Genomic DNA, 21974 nt, shown 5'->3' on the forward strand with positions numbered 1-21974 from the left:
AAACAAGCTTGAAACTTTCAACGCTTCGTACTAACGGCGGCTGCTAAGCAACATTTCTTTTTCTCTTTAAATCTATGAGAGCGACAAGCGCATTTATGAACCACAAGAGCCCCAAAACGGATCGTAAAATTACTACTACCACTACAACTGTGTTTTGTTTTCTCATATTAATTTTATTCTTTACAGTCAGTATTTGTTAATTATTTAACCAAATTAAAGCCTTTAATTGACTCACCGTAGTTTTATCTGTGGGGCAAAATAATCAATTGTATGTGTTTTGAAACATTTTTACTAATTATTGTTAATTTACTATGTTTATGTGCTATGCCTTTATCTGTGAATTACTCCCCTTATTGTCACATCTTTACATTTAAAATAAGACGAATATATTAGCTCATAATTTATCATTATGGTTCAAATCTGTCCTATGAAATATCATTGTTTTCATGAGTCATTGTTGAATTCAAGTACTTCTATCATTTAATAGAATAAAAATGTGTTCATTTGTGACAGCAGTAACATTTAACGTAACGGCATAATTTTATTTTTTAAAATTTCAATGCTTATTATTAATAATTAACTAGACAAAAATTTGAATAGTCATTGCTGGTAAAAATATATGTAGATTGAATCAAAGTCAAGAAATTACCTTACTTTATTACTATCATAATTTTACCTGGATGATAGCAGTTTCTTTGCTTTCTGACATTCCAAAGCCATCGTAAGTAGTAGACATTCGGCCAGGGCCCTATGCCGGTCGTATTAAAATTTAATTTTTGCATTGAAACTTGCAGTTTTTATTTTCTAGTTTATCACTATGGTAGTGACTCAAGATAATGTTAGTGACCATATTTCTTGGGGAACAGCTAAAAGAAAGACTTAACCTTAGAAAATTCAGTCTATTTTAGCATCTTTTGATGATTATTTAAGTGGGACCCTTAAATATAAATTTCTAAAGTTCACAATATTGTGAGTAGAACAAAAAATAAAAAGACAGTGTATAATTTGAAGTAAAAAAAAGTGCAGTAATTTGTTTTTGGATTAAAAAAGAAACTTATAAATTTTTCAGTGTAATCTTTAAAATCTCGTGTCTTAAGTGGTTTAGTTTTCCTTGTTTAGTTTGGTTTAGTTAATTAAGAATTATTGGTGCAAAAACCATTTTTAGCCATACTTGTTTTATGAGAAACATTCTGCTATGAGCTAAAATTAAATTGATTTGTAAAAATTATTGTCTATTGGATAATTAGAAATGTTATTGTGAGGTTCATCCCCAATTAATATAGTCGATATGGGATTAAAGCTACCAAAATGGCGTCTCTGTGTTTTAAATTTGTTACTCTTGGTTAAATCGTCTTCCTTGTGGCACTGTAGAAATAGAGTATTTAAAAGGATTAAAAAATCAATCAAGAAGTTATTGTGTTATATTTATTAAATGTAATAAATATTTATTTCCTTTGCAATTTTCATTCTCTTCGATTTCTGCTTTCAGTAGAAATAATTATGGAGGAAAATAATAATTATACATGCTTAAATTTTTATATTTTGCTTTATTTTTTAGAAAGCAGAATGGAATAAAATTTAACCTGTCACACAAAATTGATTAAACTCCATACTTAATTGATTTAACATTAGACCAACTGTTCTATTTTTTGCAGCACACTCTTTCTGGCATCTTCAATTTTCCATATTAATATTTCCATATCAAACCATATTAATAGGTACTCTTGACATTTCTATTAATATGGTCTTTCCAGGCTTATATAGTTTGATATGCAATGTAATGAGGTAATGTTTATGGTGCTTCTACTTTTAGCATCTATATCAGGGGTTGACAACTTACGAGGCCATGGGCCGCAATTAAAAACACCAGTCAAATGGCACTCCACAACTGTATTAAAATTTATATAGGGCTCTTTTATGTTTGAAGGAACATTAAATATTGCTGTCAGATTTTTATAAAAGTTTTTTTAATATTAAAAAAAAAAAAACGAAATAACAAGCATTACATATAATATTCATAAAACATAATGTTCATTCCCTCTTTTATGCACTTTAAAATTTACAAATGTAAATATTTTCGTACAAAATGAGTGGTTTCTAAAAGTTAAATCTGAGAATTTCTCATATGCACATGCTAAATTATATTCGCAAAATAGAAACAAATATAAAAAACAAAATAAAAAAAGAGCAACATACACGATTATTTTTGTATTTAAATAAATATTTTCTTGGATGCAAAACCAGAGAAATAAATTTTTTTGCACCGTTGACATGTTAAATTTCACACATAACAAAAAAATTAGATTTTTTTTGGACGAGAAAAGTATTTTAAGCTCTTTTAGATTTTTTAAGAAAATTGTCCGCAATGAAAACTAATATATTTTAGTTCGTGGGCCACAAAAAAAGGCTTCAAGGGCCGCACAGTTGGAAACCCCTGATCTATATAATAAAAAGAATGGTACCTTCTCTGTTTATTGTGTGAAAATACATTTATAATATCTTACGGTATTTAATTGCTAGGGATATTTCCCTATTGTGATCTGTCATGCCAACTATAATCGCCAAGGTGCCAAATAGATATTAAACTAGGTGCCAAATAGATATCGATATTAAATGTTTTTAAAAAAAAGAGTTGTAATTTCAAGTTGGTCCCTTTTTGTGATGTTTTTTTTTTTTTTTTTTTTTTAAAGTTTTTTCAAGATTTGGTGTTTTTTTTCTCGCAGATCATGATATGGAAATCACTCCTCATAGAATTATATTAAAAAGTGTATTCAATAATTTCTCCCAAATTATTTTAGGGATTTTTTTGTTTCATACCAATAATAAAAAAAAAAAAATGTTGTAATTTAAATGTGATTCCTAAAATTTAAAAAAAAAATTATTGAAATATCAATTTAATGCATTTATTGACCAGTTTTATGTGTTGATAATTAATTCATGACAGTAATATTATTAACTATGTTGTAGGTAAGTCCATAAATACTGAAATTAAGACTTAACAACTATTTTTATAATTGAAGGTGTTCTTTTTGTTACTTTGGTTTATTTGATATTGCTGATGATAGCTTGACAGACAGTGCTGTTGAAGGCACTTTGTTGGTGTAATTTCACCGACTGCTTGTTCTGACAAAATGATTTTTTTAATTTTACTATATATTTTTTTGTATGTAACTTGTTTATTATTATGTTAGTTCATTTTATGTTTGTATAAAAGATTGCATTTATTTTTTTTTTACAGGAGAGAAGATGTCAGCTGGTGGTCCAACCGAACTTGAAGTCCTTCAAATGAAGGCAAACCAAATTACAGATGATGTAATTATTTTAATTTTTTTAACAATAGTAAAATTAATCATAAATAAATTTAATATAAAGGATTATTATTAACTTTGTTGTGATATATATCAGTGTTTTCATCATAGAAAAAAAATGGGTGAGAATTTCTCACCCTTTCTCAAAAACAGGGTGAGATTTCAAAAAGTTAAGTGAGATTTCTAAAAACTGAAAAGAAAAAAAAATCATGTCTTTAATCATAATGCATTTTTAATGTCTTCGATTTTTTAAAGCATTGAATATTTTTGGTGCATCATCATAGAAGATTTTGCCTTTACAAGGTATTTGTCCAGCTTACATTAGTGCATAAAAATTTGAACGTCTTACATGAAGAAACCTTACCTACAGTAAACAATGTGTTCTGAAAGGGGTTCTGTGGTTGTGTTCTGTTGTTTGAAAAGGTTCTAAACATTGCTGGTAAATAGGGAAGCTAGATAACGGGACAGATGTTGAAAATAATGAAAGACCCAGGAAGAAAAGTGAAACAGGTAAACATTCTAAATGGTGTAATTCGAAGCTTTTTCCAAAATGCGAGAAATGCGTGAATTTCTCTCAGTAATAATTTTTTTAATGCGAGAAAGAAAAAAAAATATGCCAGATTCTCGCGCTGTAGTGAAAACACTGTATATAAATCTTAAGGTTAAAATGGAAGGGATCATTCACAAATATCCCAAAGTTAAACATAAATCTAATATCATGGGCCTATTACGAGTCATGCATGTGTATGATTTGAAATATCTGCTAATTTTACAATTATTCCGCTGGCAGAATTTTTATGGGCTTTCTGCTACAAGCCTTTCTAAGATACTTTTAATAATAACTAATATATATGTTATTAATTAGCCAAAACATAGTATTTGCAAAAAAAAAAAAACTATTTGGATACAAATAAAATTATGTATTTCTTTAAAATGAATATGTAATATTTTTTAATTCTAATATCATGGGCCTATTTGGATTTAATGAAATTTTATGTATTTTTTATTTAAATGAATATGTAATATTATTTCATTCTAATATCATAATTCAATATTCTCACATTTTGTAAGAGATAAACACTCTTATTATTTAGCATTTCGTAAATCATCACACAAAAAAACTCTTAAAATCTGTGAAAGAAAAGGAAATCAATTTTTTTTTCTCTCAAATAAGAATAAAAAGAACCACGAGCATTTCTTTCCCTCTGATGCGTGAAAGAGGCATCTTTTGAATGTAATTGTGGAGGAAAATAATCTTTGTAACATTTCTGCAGAAAAGAAATTTTTTGCTTCAGTATTCTTTATTTTTCATTTTTCTCAGATAAGAATCGAAAAAACACGAACATTTCTTTTCCCTCTTATGTGCAAAAAAGCATATTTTAAATGTAATTTTAGAGAAGAAAAAAAAATTGAAAATTTTTGCAGAAAAGAAAATCTAAATTTCGTGCTTTCTAATGGAAAAGTCTTTCTGCAAGAACTCTGTAACAATGCCGCCGCGATTCTGCTACTGTGACAATTGTCTTATTCGAAAGTCAGGATGTTAAAATTTATGCTGCAACCCATTGTAATACAGTAGGGAATCGATTATTCGGAACGATCGGAACCATCGCTATTCCGGATAACTGATTTTTCCGGTTTTCTGAATCGCTACAAAAAGCCGTTTTTTTTATTATTAAACCCAACTAAAAAAAAATTTTTTTTAGGAAATAATCTTAAAAAGAAGAAAAAACGATGAAGTAATAGACGAATGATTATTTCCAAAATGATGGTAAGGTGAACATCTTTAAAAAAAAAAGAAAAATCCTAAAATCTTATGAGGAATTAAAAATTTTTTTTTTAAAAATGGCGGGAAAATTTATTGAATATCGTTCCGGTTTTTTGGTTTTCCGGATAACGGATTCTGTACTGTACTACTGAAGAACCGAATACTGCGTGGATTTAAATAAAATCATCACAAATTAAGTGTGTCAAAATGTCATTACTCAAATGCAAGCTTCATGTTTTGAGACATGTTATTAAAAATTGTGCAAGATTTTAAAAATCATGAAGAAATCTGTACCCAATTACTGCTGATAAGTCAATTTATGTTGTGTAAAACCAGTTTTTTATTATAAGAAAACTTATTTAACAATACAATTTAAAATTAGTTGTGTATTAGCACATAGTAGATATCAAATTTTATTATTCGTTTCAAAGAAAATTTAGATTGACAAAAAAAAAAGTTGCCGGAGATTATGCTGACTGAATGATAATATATTTTATAAACAGCCTTTACTTCAATACTGATTACTTTTTATTCCGTGAGTTTTACGCCTGGATTAATATATTAGTATAGAGTCATAGATTTATTTATCCTTATACTTTAATGTTTACTTACAAAAGCACTTGTATTCTGATTCCCTGACTGTCGTTTTTAGGATTTTTACTGTCTGAACCAGTTTTTGACAGTTTTAACAGTATTTAGATGCATGTGACCAATTGCTATTATCTTAAACCTAATTCTGTCACATGACGCTGAGGTCTCAGAATTCAGAGCCTCAGGCAAATACCCCTCACCTAAATAAAAAAGATATTCAGATGTATTATCTATTCAGAGCTATTGTTTATTTCAGACCTATTATCTATTTCAGAGCTGTTATATATTCAGAGCTCCGAATATCTTTCTTTTAAATCAATGACTTTTTTAAAAATAATAATAAATTAAGTGATTTAAATTGGTTCACCTTGAATTAATTAGTAAATTTTAATTTGTTATCAATTCAATCTAATTAAGTTTGCTTCTAAACTATATTCCATATTGTTTAATAATTTCGACTTCCAAATTCAAGTAATGATTTTGTATTTTACAAACATATAATCTCAGTTTTAGAACTGCATATTTTATGTCCATTAAAATTGTTTCTTTTATGAAAAATATTAAATTTAATCATGCTGGTCTTGTGTAGTTGTCCTTATGCTCTTGATTTTTTATGATTAAAAATATTCTGTCCCATATTGTCCTGATTATTAGCATTTTGTCGCAGGGTTTGAAAAAAATCCAAAGTTTTTTTTAAAAAAAATCCAAGCTTATTAATAATTTTCATCAAAAATCTGGGTTTTATCAGATTTTTGATAAAATTAAAAAAAAAAATTTTTTCGGAAATGTTTTAAATTTTCATTTCTGCTTCCTTAATGATGTTACAGGATTTACTTCTAACAAGAAAGTTAAATGTTCAGTAAATATAAATCACTTGTTTTGTTGTAATGTAACCATTTTTTGACTTACATCCAAATTCCAATAATGATTTCGTATTGATTGAACTCTGTAATTTTTAATCAAATCGTAGAGAATCAATCATATAAAAGTGATACCTTAAAAGCAGTGGTATTAATGTAATTATTTGTATCAAAGAATAGAAGTTGAAAAATAGAATAATAAAAAATTGGTTGTTAAAAAAAATATTTAATGATATTGCAGGTGATTTTAAATAAATAAAACCTTTGTGCCATATTACAATTTCTTTATTTTTAAGTAAAAGAAACTAACCTTGCTTAATTCCAAAATATGGCTAATGTAAAATTTAACCTTAGTGTGGTTTATATTCTACAAAATATTGTCATTTTACCGTCTGTTATAAATGAACTATTTTTTTCTAATTTCGAAAATGATCTGCAACTATTGGAGTTGTTTAAGAGACTCAACATTATTTGTTATTGTTCAAGATTATTGTGTGTTATTTTGGTTTCTTTATGGCGGTTTTGTTATGTTATTGTAACAGTAGCGAACTGAAAATTCCTCGCTGAGCCCCACGCCTCTTTCATCTGAATTTGTCATTCTTCTGTCTGTGTAATGAATTAATGTCTTGCTTTTAATTTTGCATAATTTTGGTATCAAATAAAAATCCTTAGTTTTCGCTAATTGTCTAAAAATATGAAGTAACCTTGTATTACATTCTATTTTCAAATTGTAGAGAATGCTTTTTGGTGATTATTATAAAGTTTTTAATAAAAGCCATTCAATTTAGGGGTAATTCACTTATTTTTTTATGGTATTAGTAGCAACACACTTCAAATCTTTGTCGTTTTTAAAGAAGTGTTACCCTTTTTTTTTTAAGTTTAAAGAAATATGCCGCACAAAATAGAATGTTCAAAGCTGTTAATTGCGCTATTTTTTTATTTGTTTGTTGCCCCTTCTTTAAAATAATCTAATATGTATGTATTTAAAATGCCATAATTATAAACCATGCCAAAAAATTTCCTGAATTATATATATATATATATATATATATATATACACAGGGTGATTCTAAAAAGATGGGCAAAATGTTAGGAAGTGACAGTACACACCCAAGCAAAAAATTTTTATCAAAGAATGCATGGTCGAAAACAAAATGCAAAGGTGCTGGCGCATTTGGAAAGTTGTTTGATGCAAACATAAAAGCTCCATTCCTGTTGCGAGTTACTGCGCTGCGTTACTTGTCGCCAAGCTTTCGTCCGCTGCAGGGAAAGTTTGTGTTTCAAAATGTTCGCTTATCTTTTCTTCACCGTTGTACTGCGTGCATAGCTGCTGTCGGCCACTGTTTTGAACATTTATTACAAGCACATGCCATTAAATTTACTTTTATAACTTCCTCGTTCTTTGTGTGTTTTTGCCTCATATTAGATTATAAACTTTGACGCCCTCTAGCGGTTTTGCGTTCTGTTTTCGACCATGCATTCTTTGATAAAAATTGTTTGCTTGGGTTTGTACTATCACTTCCTAAAATTTTGCCCATCTTTTTAGAATCACCCTGTATATATATATAATATATATTTAGTCGATTATTGTCCTGATTTTATTTTGAACCACTACAAAACCTATTTTTACAAATTATGGTGCATGTTTTATTGTCTGTTTGTTAGCTATTATGTTACTAAATAAATATGTATTTAATTTGTATCTAATTATTTTTCTCACTGTTTATTCTTTTTTTCTTCTTTCCAGTCTCTAGAAAGCACTCGGCGAATGGTTAGACTAGCTGAAGAGGTAATTATTATTTTCGTTTATTAAAAGTTGTTTCTCTATGTAAAGCTGCCAATTGTACTGGTTTTTTTCCAGTTTATTGTTTGTTTTAAAATTTAAATGAGTAATATAAATTAACTCACTGACTGTTCTGCACATAAAAAGTTGTACTTTAACCTGCAGTCTTCTCCTCAAAGCAAAACCGGTTTTTCCATGTTATTAGATGGAGAAATAGTGTATTGGGGAGAATTATTCTACCAATTTTGCCCATTTGCTAAACCGTCAGTGGGTTAAAACAAAATTTTTGTTACTAGTTATCTGTTAAAAATTTTCTTATTGTGAACTTTCTAATTTAAAATAATTTCTAGTTTGTATCCCATATTTTCCGGCATATAGGTCAATCCAATGTGTGAATTGACCTCATCTTTTTACTTAAAAGCATTGAATGAATTTCACAGGCTTTTTATTTCCTGTCATTCCCTAACTTCACGCTTATAAAAAGAAAAAAAATTACTTAGCATCGAAAATTCTGATTTGCGTTTTTCTGAGAAAATTTTTTTAATAACATTTTAAGTAATGATTGCAGCCTTTTATTCAAAAATATAATAGAGCTTATTTTTGCTTTTCCACTTCCAAAAAACTTATGCTCTTTTTGTATTTTTAATATAGAAGACATTTTTTTGCTATAAATTTTTTGATTCTGGGTTTTTGAAATAGAATCTTTACAATGATACTGCCGAAAAATGTCTGTTACTATTCATTGTAGATAAGTCAATCAAAAACATGTATATATTGTTGCAAAAATGATTTGTGTTATACATGCATTGCCTTTTTTATTGCATTTGTTTTTATCTTTTTATGCAAGGCATCAGATTTTGGGAAAAGTCATTAAATGAGGAGCTTTTCTGAGAATTTTCAGTTATTTACAGAAAATCTTATTCTGTTTTACATGTTTTACATGCATCTTTCATGTCTGATTTTATTTACTTCCTTGTTTAAAGTTTTTTTTAAAATGAAATGTTCTGCTTATATGAAAGTATTTCCCTTCTTAATAAAATAGTTTAAAAGCTTTCAATTGAGTACAGACTGTGTTTTAACATGTATCTGTGTACTATTTATTATGCTGCTACTAGTGCAAGGATACTGGTATTCAAACGTTGGTTGCTCTTGATGAGCAAGGAGGTAAGAAGCTTAATTTTACCATAACTGTTCTGATTTTTCAATGTTCTTATTAATAGTTTACTTAAAAACATAAGTACTGATTGTTATGATCTTACAAAATGTAAAGAATTACTTTTTATCAACCAAATGTTAATTTTTCTCTCAATTTTAAATTAAAAAAAAAAATTTTTTTTTTTCTTTATTTTAATTGTTAAAAAAACAAATTGTCAGAAATCAACATTCAGTTATATCTTTACCATATAAATTTTAGAATTCTAAAGCATCACTTTTTTCATATATCCTTAAATTGTTATGGGAGCAAAAACTATCACACTAAATAACTTTTATTCTGATCATCAGAATTTCACATACTAACTGCTAGTCTTATGGTCTCAAAAAATTGACCCCAACTATGCTAATTAATTAGTGCTTGCTGGTGCATAAGTTATGACATCGGGACATACTTTTTCTGGTTTTCTTTTTAACTGACTTGAATTTTAGACCATGAAAATAGCTGTAATCTGAAATATGCTTCTCAATACTTTGGTCAACAGAGTGGGGGGTCGAAAGTTTGAACCTGGACGTTAATTTTATTGTATTTTGCCCCATCTCAGTAACTCTTACGGCAAATTTAAAAATGTTTGTACACAGTTATAAAATTCATTTATCCAAAGATTAGCCTGTGCAAAATATAATTTTTACTAATGGTAAAAAAAAAATTTCAATTGGTAAAATTTTTAGTCTAAAAAATTTTGCAAAATTTTAAGCTGAGAGAGCAGTTTAAATCAGATCCCTTAATGTTAATTTCCAAATTATTTAATATAACAATCATCACAACAATGGCTTTTTTGTATTCCTAATATCTCTCATATTTTTTTAGCAAATTGAAAGTTATTTGCAAAAAAATTTTAACATTTGATTACCCTAAGATAATCCCATGTAAAAACTATGTAATAATTTTATTTAATGGTCAATTATTTGGTATACAAATTTTTTTCTAATTTTAAATTTTAGTAATTTTGAATGACAAAACCTAAAATTAGAAGTTCCCATTTGGAACAAAAATGTGCTAGTTCTTAAGAATTGAAAATTTAAACTGAGTTTTTTCTTTATATTATTGCAACCATTTTAAAATGTTATTTTTTTATAAAAAATTTATATTCTATTGTTTTTTTGTGAATTTATAATGTGCAGTTTGATTTGGTTGAAAGGTTCTTGAGTTATGATATTTCGAAAATGCACAAAAAGTAAACATCGTATTAAAGAGTGCACACTTTTGACTTATCTCCTGACTAAACTATCAGGGCTGTACTTATAATACACCTCTTATTTCATTCACATTATTACAATTTTGAATTAAGGTCTTTTTTTCATTGCTTTAATAAAGCAAAAGAAAAGTATCTTTTTCTTTTATTTCAACATACTCTTAATTGCTCAAGTTTCGTAGGATAATTGTCATCAACAAGTATTTTGCTTTGTCCAAAATTTATTTTTTCATGAATTCTAATTAGTTTCATTCTTTATTCTCATACAAAATACTTTTTTCAACTCTTTATCCTTTTTTATTAATTTATATTAATTTATTTATTATTTTGCTTGTTTATGTTTATATTTATTTATAGATTTTTTTCACAATAAGTTTTCATTTGTTTTTGTATATTTTATTTTGTTTTTAGAGTGAAGCGGTTGGCATGAAAACTATAACAATGTTAAATGACCAAGGGGGTAAGATTATTATCATGTTTCACCCCTTGAGTTAATTTCATTTTATTGTAACAATGAAAAAAAAATATTGACTAAAACGTAAGAAACTTTTTGACAACAAGTTACAATTCAATTTTTTTCATATTTGTATATTCAATTTTCTTTTTTTCATATTTGTTTACTTAATATCTATGCTATATAAATAATTAGATGTATCTTAGTATTTTTCGAACTTTTTTCAGAAATTAAAAATAATAATAATACACATTAGGCTGTTTAACTTTAAAAAACATCATTGGTAGTTGTCATGTATCATCTGTTGTAAGTTATCATTTATTAATTTACAGTTAATATTGATTTTCAATAAAGAAAAAAATCAAATTGATAATTTAGTAATTAGCATATCTCAGTTAAACAAATTATGTAATACATGAACATTTTTTCAGTTATACTTATGTTAAAAATATAAACAATTTTCTGCTTTTTTAAATGTTACTATAAATAGTTAAGGGTGTAACAAAAAGTTTTTGTAGCGAAGGGCCAAATTACCTGGGTGATTATATTAATTTTTCATTTAAAAAAAAAGATCAAATATTTGGGGGAAGTAGTTATTGACCATGTCAACCTTCATCTAGGAAAAGGTACCCCACCATAGAATCGAGTTAACATGTCTTATATACTAGGGAATTAGAATTGTATTTTTTGTTGTGGTAGTTTACACTACAGTTCTCCCCCACCAGAATTATATCTGTGATAGAATTCGATGAAATGATACCACTAGTTGATGCATTGCTGTTTTGTGAGATGTCGGGGGAGCTGTATTAAGATCACAGTACTTTTGAGTGCTGATCGCGAGAGCAGTATTAAGTTCACGGTTGAGGACGCTCCTGTGTTGCCTTTAGCAGTCTAGTGAATACGTTGTGTGTTATCGAGACTGAGAAGCAGGAGGACAATGTCGCAGTCACAACTAGCAAGTCAACTGTTTAATGTGGACCATCCATCTAAGTAGGCGAATTCATATCGAAATGGGCATGAGTGTCAAGATAAAGATGTTCATATCGAGGTGGGAGTTTCTGTCTAGGGAGGCATGTTCACATCACGCCCGGGTCACCAATGTAGGAAAAGTAGTTATCGACCATGTCGACCTTCATCTATGAGAAGGTACCGTATAGAATCGAGTGGATTGAAATTGTATTTTTTGTAGTGTTAGTTTAATTGTTAAAAATTGTCTGGATGTTAATATGTCTACTTTGTCTGCAAATAATATGCCATATTACCAATAAAATTGTAATAGCTTCATCACCTACTTTTCTGTAATTTTTTTAAAAACATCTCCATTCTCACCTTTGTTCGGACTAAAGACTGTAAACAAAAGCAGAATTTACGCTTTGAATCTGCAGCACCATCTTTTTGTATTTAGTTCCCCGGTGGACTTATCGTAAACACACGGTTCCCATTAAAACACTGAAGTCAAGCATCACTGGCTGAGGTCAGTATTCAGGTGAGTGACCACTTTGATCAACCTGCTGAGGTTGCGCAATATCGGTCCTCTTTAAACTATTCTACCATAAGGTGCTCTACCTCACGTGCATGCTACCAAAGGGGAGAAGCCATCCCCTCTGCGGAGGATCAAAAATTGCGATGGCATGTCTTCAGATCATCCTCAGGGTTGTTTCTCAGGCTGTCTCCAATAGCCCATTGCGTAGCTTTAGTGGGATGTAAATAAAATACCTACCTACCTTCAGTGTATCTAAATTTAACTGAAAGCTTCAACACAGTCAGATAGTGATTTTCATCGTAAAAATTTAGCCTAATCCAATATACATGTGGCAATTATGAGATTCTTGAAACCACTTAATGTTGTCTAAATTTAAGTTAAACTCTATAAAAAAAACATTACTTTCTGTTCTTTGGACATTCTCTCAACTCAGCTTTATAATTTGATTTGAAACAAGTATAGAGATGTTTTAAAATGCGTTTTTCCCCACATTCATTTGTTCGCTTTTTAAAAATATAACATAGATGAAAAAGAATCTGCAACACCATTCTGGAGAGTTTTTGCTATAAGGGTAGACATGTATCTGGTTTACGTAATAAACAATCTGCCAACATCAAAAATTATATAATTTAGTGTTCAATAGCTGAGATGACATTGGAAGTAGTTCTTTGCAGATTCACATCTTCATCACTTGTTAAAATCTACTTGCTTAAATTTCCGAAATTTCGTAACTCCACCTCCTACCTCTGGCTTCGCTCCGAAACTCATCCTCAAATTATTAAAAATATGCACTTAAAACCATATCTTAGACCTATAACAGTATATCTAACATGTCTCGTAAGTCTTAAAATGATTTTGAAATAACTCATTTTTTATGACTTTGTTAATTTCAGAGCAACTGGATAGAATTGAGGAGGATATGGATGTCATTCACACAGACATGAGGGAGGCCGAAAAGAATCTCACTGGAATGGAAAAGTGTTGTGGATTATGTGTTTGTCCCTGTGCAAAGTAAGTAATACACACTGATATTTAATTAAAATTGAAAGAAGATTGTGCCAGTTTCATCTCATATATAAGAATTTTTTTATCGTTTTTTCAGCAGTTAATGCTTCTCATTTACACAGGTTTTCTAAAATATTGATATTTTTAATATGTTATAATATTTTTAATTCAGTATTATAACAATTTGTGATTTTCATTTTAATTGCAAATTTAAGCAAAAAACATTATGTCTTTATTTGAAATAGTTTTATCCTCCATAATTGGTAAATTTGTTTTTACACGATTATATCAGAGGAGGTTATTTTTATTTATGCTAAATTTTATTCATCAATCCAGTTTACATGACATCAACACAAGTGGTGTTTCCACTCCAAGGAAATGACACTGAATAAATTTAAATTTGCTTGCAAAATAATCTTTACCTTTGATAACATTTTGAAGTCGATAGAGGTAACCCTCAACATACCTGCCAAGTCTTCTGTATTTTACAACTATCTCCTGTTCACCAGCATATTCTCAAATTTTTCCGTATTTGTTGAAGAATTTTTAAAAAAGAAAAAAAATTGGTGATAAAATATCCGCTGATGGTAAAAATATCTCTTATTTCTCAACAGATAGTGCAATTGCCAGTACCACAGTATGTTGAGTGTTTATAGTTTGAGTAATTATAAATAATAGTGTAAAAAAGTCTTCTTTAGATTAAGATTTATATACATATTTTTTACTTCGTTGAATGTAAGTGCTTATATTATTTCTCTTTTTGACTTACATAATTATACATGATGTATCGTATCTTTACTCGTAGGCTAAATAATGCCGCTAGTAAAATCTCCATTATTTTATTTCTCCAATGTTGGCAGGTATGCCCTAAAAACGACCAACCTCCATTAACGACCATTTTTCTATGTAGCCCAGAGTGGTTGTTCCCAAGAGGTTTCACTGTATAATAATTTTTAAAAATTTAATTTCGTGCAAATATTTTACTAAGTTGACCTGTAAAAAGAATTGTGTCTGAAGTACGTATGTTTGTATTTAAATTACCAGAATTGCTGTCATCATGTTTAGGTACTTTTAAAGCCCTGGATAAGGGCTTTACAAGCCTTGGTTCATGCAGCCGTTCATTCAAGTAAGGGTTGTGCAGCCTTTCTTTATGAATTAAAATAAGAATATTTTTTCTTTTATAAGATATTTTTTTAATTCACTTTATTAATAATAATAACAACCCTTAATTAAACTTTGAATATAATTATTGTAAGATGGTGAGTTATTTTCCCATATTAAGAGGATGCTTTACCGTGGAAGAAACGTTTTGTTGAAAATTCTCTTTCTCCTTCATTACTTATTTGAAAGAAAGAAAAGTGAGTTCTGATAAAACTAGAGTAAATCATAAAGTTTCAATTTCTGAGAAAAATACTTCAAAACATTAAAATGCAAACAAATTATTAGAAGAGAACTTCTCCTTTGCTTAATCCTAAGTTATCATCTCATTATTTATTTTCTTTTGTTTAGTTTAAAATTTTCTTTTCAGTATTTGAAACTTCATGCCTTACTCTAGGTTTGTCTGAATTCACTTTTTTCTAAATTTTAAATCAGTAATGAAGGGAATTTGCGACTAAAATTTTCTTCCGCAGTATGACGTGATCTTAAGAAGAATTACATTTTAATGTAGTAAGTGTACATAATGTTCTAATTTAGTTCTTTTTTTAAATTCTGCCTTTCCATCAATTCCTTAATAATTTAAATTAAAATAAAATGAATGATAATAAATACATGAAAGTATCTTTATATTGTTTTTTTTCCATATTATAATTTCAAAACAATTGAGTGAAGTTTAACATAGGGCTTATCTATAAATTTTGTAGAGGGCGCACCAAAGTCTATGTACACCACTGAGATTGTGTAAGAAATTTTCTCTAGTTTTGAAATATAGTATCAGAAAATGTTTATTTTAAACCTGAAAAAGAGAGTTATACGCAAAAAAAATTTCCTGGAAAAGTGTATTACCAAAAAAATATTTTGACCACAAAATGTGGATTGGTATTCAGCATTCCCAAAAACATACATTTACAAAAAATACAAACTTCTAATATTTTCAGATAAAATCCTTTTATTTTCTGGCCTTTAGTTTAAAAATGCAATTTTTTAGATTTATGATGTGGCAGTTAGTCCACAGTTTAAACATCAAAAACTAACACATATTAAAAACTTATAGCCTTTTCTCGGAGAGTGTCACACTCATTTTTTGTATATGGTAAAGAAATTTCTTTCATTTCCTTTATAACAGGGCGGCAGATTTCCGGGATGATTCACGTGCTTGGCGAAGCAATGAGGATGGAAAAATCATCAATTCTCAACCTGCTAGAGTAGTTGACAACCGAAATGGTGCTGGTCCAACTGGTGGTGCATTCGTTTCCAGGTATTTTTTTTTCTTATTTTTTCTTTTCTTATCCAACTTCAAAATTGTGAAAGATTTTTTTTCTTCCGCGTAGCAAAGTAAAAATTGTTTTTCACCGATTCAATTCTAAACTTGAGGGGCAGAAATTCATGTGTCGTAATAGTTTCGTTTTTTTCTTCTTACAGTAAGCTTTCTTTTTTTAAAAAAAATTTTTGTTAACTAAACTGTATTTAAATGTATTATTTATTTCTCATTTTTTTAAGAAAAAGAAGCTTTTAAATATTTTTTTTTTATAAATGTTATCAAGCATATTCTTGTGTGGTTGAAGATCGTCATCGATGCATAAATTGTGAATAATTTGAAACTTGATGTTCTAAAAGAAAGCATTAAAAAGATGAGTGTTGTGTGATTAAAAAGCTACATTTTTGTGGTGCTAAAATAATATTTTGTAATATGCAGTCTAACTGGTTTATTGTGAGCTCTGATTTAACGAGATTTCAGGTTTCACGCGGAAAATTTTAATCAATTGATGGTTTAATGTTAAAAAGTCCATTAAAACTATTTTGTAGCATATAATATTGACCTCAGTTCGTCCAATGGTTCAAAATATTTTTTCAGGTATGCAAACAATAATCGTGATTATTTTAACTCACCTAAAATTTATAAAACTTTGAAAGATATTTTCATAAATTAAAACAAGATAATAATTTGCTTTATCGTGTATGAAAAACAAATCGAATTTCAAGATAAATTAGATCTTCTGCTATCACGCTAACTCAGATATAATCTAATTTTGGAAAATTTTCATGAGGTGTGAATTTGTGCCAATCAGCTTTATTTATTTTTTGAAACCTAATGGTTGACTCAGATTATGGCTGCGTTAAATTTTGCAAAATTTTGAAGCAATATTTAGTTATCTGCAAGGAAGACACAATTCAGTTTCAAAAGATAATTTTATAGTATGTCAATTTCTGCTAATCAGGGTGCGTAGCGTTCTTAAAAAGTGCTTAAATGTGCTTACTTTCGTTTTTTAAAAGCTCTTAAAGGTGCTTTTTTCATTGGGTGTTTTTAAAAAGTGCTTAATTTACCTTTTTCAAAATGAGATTTTTCCTTTACTATGTTGATTTTCCCTTCGAATTATGCAAAAAGACACAATTCACATTGTTCTATTCAACGTTTTCACAATTAATTCAACCCTAATCTATTTCGGCGCATTGTCAGTCCGTAGCGTATGAAAACGCCATTCATTTTACATCAGGGTTGGCAGGTTTTTGACATGTGACAGTTTTTGACAGTTTAAACCACGGTTTAAACCGTCACGTCAAAAACCTCTCTGTCGAAAATGTCAAAAACCTATATTCATATGTGAAATTTAATTAATACATAAAATTTATATATTTTTTATAAGGGATAGTGTTTCTAAATATGTTCTAGAAAAAATAAATTTAAAATTTTGAAGAAACACTTATATTTTGAATAGTAACCAAAATCTTGTACTTAAAACTCACATCTTTTGTAATATTATGTATTCATTTTCATGTGTTATTGAAAATCTGCAGTTATATTATTAAGAAATTTATTTATAACCAAATTTAGCGTATAGTATAGATTATACTAAAAATTAGACATTTTTAAAGATAAACATTAGCAGTTTTGTACATTAGACATCTTCTTTTAAAGAAAAATCTTTTTAATATTCTTTTAAATCTTCTTAATAATCTTTTTAACATAAGACAATACAAATTTAAGTGCTTTCTGTTAAATACACAGAGTAGTTAGTGTCGATTTACAGTATATTCAGCCTATTCATTTACTATGCTGAAAATTTAGTTTATCCAAATACTTGTGAATTTCATTTTGCTGAATACGATATAGTTTTGTTGAATATCTAAATATTCAGCTGTTGAATAATTACTTCTTGCTTTCAAGATATGCATTATTTGTATTCTTAATACAAGTGGAGAAAAAAAATTAAGAGATAAAAAGTTTTTAAAATGATAAGTGTAATAATTATAAATAAATATAATAAACAATATGAATTATATTTATCATTATTCATAAATATAACTACTTTTAAATTCAAATTAACATACTGGATAATAAAGATATTCCGTATAACATTAAAAAAAAAAAAATTATACACTTGTATCAAGTTTGTATTTATACAACATAACTTGTAAGTTCCTTATAAATATTAGTTATATGTTCCTTATATGTCAAAAATGCATAGTAATAAACTTTTAATTTTCTTAAGTATCAAAAAAAAAATTTTTTTTTTAAATATAAATATTTAAACAATTTTTGTGCAAAATTTTTCTGTACATGCATTTGAATATAAATTTCTGAGATTTTAAATCTGTTATTTTACCTTAATTTTAATTAAAAAATATTTTAAAACCTGCTGATTACCTATAGTATAACTAAATTTCAATCTAATGCATGGCAACTGTTGGTAGTTTTGAAGTTTATATATTTTCTTGGCAAACTTCAGTTTTTGACATTTTTGACGGGTTTTTGACGGTTTAAACCAGTATTATACCCTTGTCATGTCAAAAACCACTTTTTGACATCAAAAACCCAACCCTGTTTTACATGATTCAAAATTTCATGATTTTTGACAATTGTCAAAAAGTGCCAAAAGCTTTTTTTTTTTTGACATGGTTAAAACAAGATAAAACTGTCAATTGTCAAAAATTTTCCAGCCCTGCCTAGTTATGATATTTTTTAAAGTGCTTAAAAGGTGCTTATTTTATGTTGAATAATTTGGCTACGCACCCTGGCTAATGAAATCCACTATATATTTTTGATTTAAAGTTGCATTTAGATTTGCAATTCTTTTAAACAAATTGTATTTTGTAGAATTACAAATGATGCGAGAGAAGATGAAATGGAAGAAAATATGCAGCAAGTGAGTTCAGTGCTTGGAAATCTAAAAAATATGGCACTTGATATGGGCAATGAGATTGATTCACAGAATGTACAAGTTGACAGAATCAATATGAAAGTAAGTTATTGTGACCATATATATATATATATATATATAATGCATCCTCTCGCATTTCCTGCATAACTTTCGATCCGAGTTTTTTATTTAATCATAATAGATTAAAGTTAATTTTCTAACAGTTGTTCTTCTGATTATTAATTTGCAGTCATTTTTTGAAAGGATAAATCCATACTTTTTATGAATCATTTATTGAGAAAAATAGTTAAGAAAAATCTATTTACAAATTATATACATGGAGCAGAGCTCCTGGATACAAGTTTACAGTATCATTTCCAAAAGATAAGTGCGTTTTTTTTATGTGTACCATATAATTAGTCATTCATGTCATGTGATCTATAATATCCAGACTTCTTTGTTATAATTGGCGCCACAAGATCATATAATTCTTGATTTTAATAGGAATTCGGCTTCATTAAGATATTTTACTGTGCAGTATGGACTTATTTTATAAGTAAGGATTTCATCGCTATTCAATGAAACTTAATATATACGCGAAGAGCTTAGTTACTTATGAGAAAGAGATTATTTAATGTTCTCATTGATCAGAAAAGCTTGTCTACGAATAAAATATAATTCTTTTTAAGTTTAGTTTCAAGATCCTTTCAATTTTATTAAGATAGTATTTTAGATGTTACATATATATATACAGTGAACTCTCGCTACTGCGATATCCAATAAAACAATAACTCCCTTTATTACGATGTTTCATGGTCCCGACGAACTTGAATATGAATTTATGTCCTGCTCCTCTCAATATTACGATATTCTCTGAAGCAATAAACCCCTGTAAAACGATTTCCCCCCAAAAGATTTCAACCTTATTTTCTCCATTTATTATTGGTTTGAATAATGTAAAAAATCTTATTTTATCATCTTTTGTCATTTTTTCCATCTTTTCCGACAAGAGAAGATTCACTGCTGACCACACCAAGAGCTTTGATTCTTAGAATTGCCTCTTTTATCTCTTTAAGTCACAGATGTAACATTACTATCTGAATTCATTTCCTTCATGTTAAAAACTTATCATGAGTCAGAAATGACCACAAGCATCACATTAACACCTGAAAGAGAATTTTTTCTGTAGAGGGTGGTTGGAGCATCATTTACAAGGAAAAATCATTTTCGTGCTTTGGATTCAATGCATACTTAGTTTGTTGACTTGACAGTAAAAAAAAAAAAAAATAATGAATAAACAAAAATATCAGATTACTTTAAATAAAAATGGTTTTTAGGTATGTTTGTGATTTCATTTTCTGAATTTCAATATTTAACCATAATTAACACTCTGCAAATTAATTTTTTGCAATATATATAAAAACATTTATAGTCAATGCATAAATAACATTAAAATATTAAAAAAAAAAACTTATTGTGTCCCCAAAATATTGTTGTAGTGAGGTTTTACTGTATATGTATACTGTGCAGTGAATACTTTTGAGTCAAGTTAAAGTACCCATGTTAAAATAATTTTAAACATGTTCTTTTTAGCTTGATGTGGATAAATCCTTATAAGTCTTTAGGTCCAGAATATTGCTTAATAGAGAACTCTCAAAGCCCAATAATTTTAAATATTAAACTATTTTTTATTTTCTACTGTTCAATAGCAAAAATTAATCTTTTGATTGAAACTGCAAACATATAAGCAAAATCATAATTGTTTTTTTTTTCTTTTTTTGTAATTATGATTGCTGGATGCATTCGTGAAACTGGATCTAGTTGCTTGTTCATAATTGCTTCAACTTTTGAAAAAAATTCATTTGTTCATTCAAAAAATTCAAAAACAGACTTTTTTTTCTCAAAAATTAGAAAACTTACCGCATAAAACATTTTTTTAAATATTTTTTAATATTTTTTTTAAATAGTTTAATTTTTATTGCATTGAAAAAAAACTTATATTTCATAAATATTTTTAGGTGTAATTAAGCATTAGTGTAGAACTAGAAAAAAAGGGGTAGCTAAACGTGATTATTTGTCATTATTTGATTATATTTGCATTAAGAATAATGCATGCAGTCAAAGCATTTTATTACACATTAGCTTTATTACACAAATTATGTGTGATAGAAGTAAGAAAATAATTTTAAAAAAATGTTTTTAAAGTCAAATTAAGTGGTTTGCATTTTTACTTTAATAGTCGATAGAAAATTTCCTTATTCATTTTGTTTCACCAAATTGGATTTTTTATATAAATATTCAATACTTACATTAACTAGTAAATGTAAGAAATTATTGTGACTGAAATTAAGTGACTGAAAATTTTAGAAATTTGAGAAAGTCAGGACAATATCATTCAATTCTTTACCTTACGTCTGATTTGATTTAATTATCTTTTATGAAATTTTGTGCTAATTCTAGTTACTTTTTGTGCATAATTCTAGTTATTTTTTTATGTATATAAATGCTAAAAACTTGCTACTAGTTATTTAGTATTCATATAGGTTGATCAGCAGAGAACTTACTGGTATCAAAATTAAAAATCTTAGAAACAAACAATGTTAGAGGAATGAAACATGTCTATTGTGAAAGATCAAATTTTTATGTAGAAATTTCGGAATTTAGTTTCAAAAGATGGTGGTTACTCTGTCCAGAGTTCTTGAAAAGGTTACAGGGAGAACTTTAATCTAACTTATGACATTCCAGTTTCAGAAACGCTTGTTGTTTAATAGAATACATGCCTCCTAATTTGATATGGCAACCTCCTTTCATGCTTTAACACTGGAACTGATTGATGTGCTCATTGACAACTTGTAGAATGTTGTCAATTTTTGAAAGTAAATTCCAAAATATCTTAATAAAATTTTTACAGCTTTCACAATGGAAACACCGTTATGTATTTTAGTTTTTTCGTTCCATTATTGTCTCATGTTTTCAAAATTTTTAATATTGCAATCATTCAGCTTTTCACTGAATACCTT

The 21974-nt window shown here is 27.9% G+C and overlaps 1 protein-coding gene across 2 annotated transcripts in view; it reads left to right on the forward strand.

The window, feature by feature from the left end:
• Positions 1-37: 37 nt before the first annotated feature.
• The window catches only part of LOC107454063 (synaptosomal-associated protein 25), a 33378-nt gene continuing 11441 nt past the window's right edge, over positions 38-21974 (forward strand). The window contains exons 1-8 of one of the 2 annotated variants that reach the window (XM_087149352.1): positions 119-268; positions 3239-3312; positions 8272-8313; positions 9423-9471; positions 11127-11175; positions 13546-13663; positions 15942-16073; positions 18912-19056. In XM_087149352.1, coding sequence (XP_087005478.1) covers positions 9460-9471; positions 11127-11175; positions 13546-13663; positions 15942-16073; positions 18912-19056 — 456 coding nt within the window. In that variant the 5' untranslated portion in view covers positions 119-268; positions 3239-3312; positions 8272-8313; positions 9423-9459. Of the gene's footprint in view, positions 269-3238; positions 3313-8271; positions 8314-9422; positions 9472-11126; positions 11176-13545; positions 13664-15941; positions 16074-18911; positions 19057-21974 lie in introns of both variants that reach the window. The other variant, XM_087149350.1, reaches the window with a different exon arrangement.

Source organism: Parasteatoda tepidariorum, chromosome 1, assembly GCF_982258835.1.
Source record: "Parasteatoda tepidariorum strain Cologne lab strain chromosome 1, Ptep-v5.0, whole genome shotgun sequence".
In the NCBI taxonomy this organism is placed as follows: domain Eukaryota; kingdom Metazoa; phylum Arthropoda; class Arachnida; order Araneae; family Theridiidae; genus Parasteatoda; species Parasteatoda tepidariorum.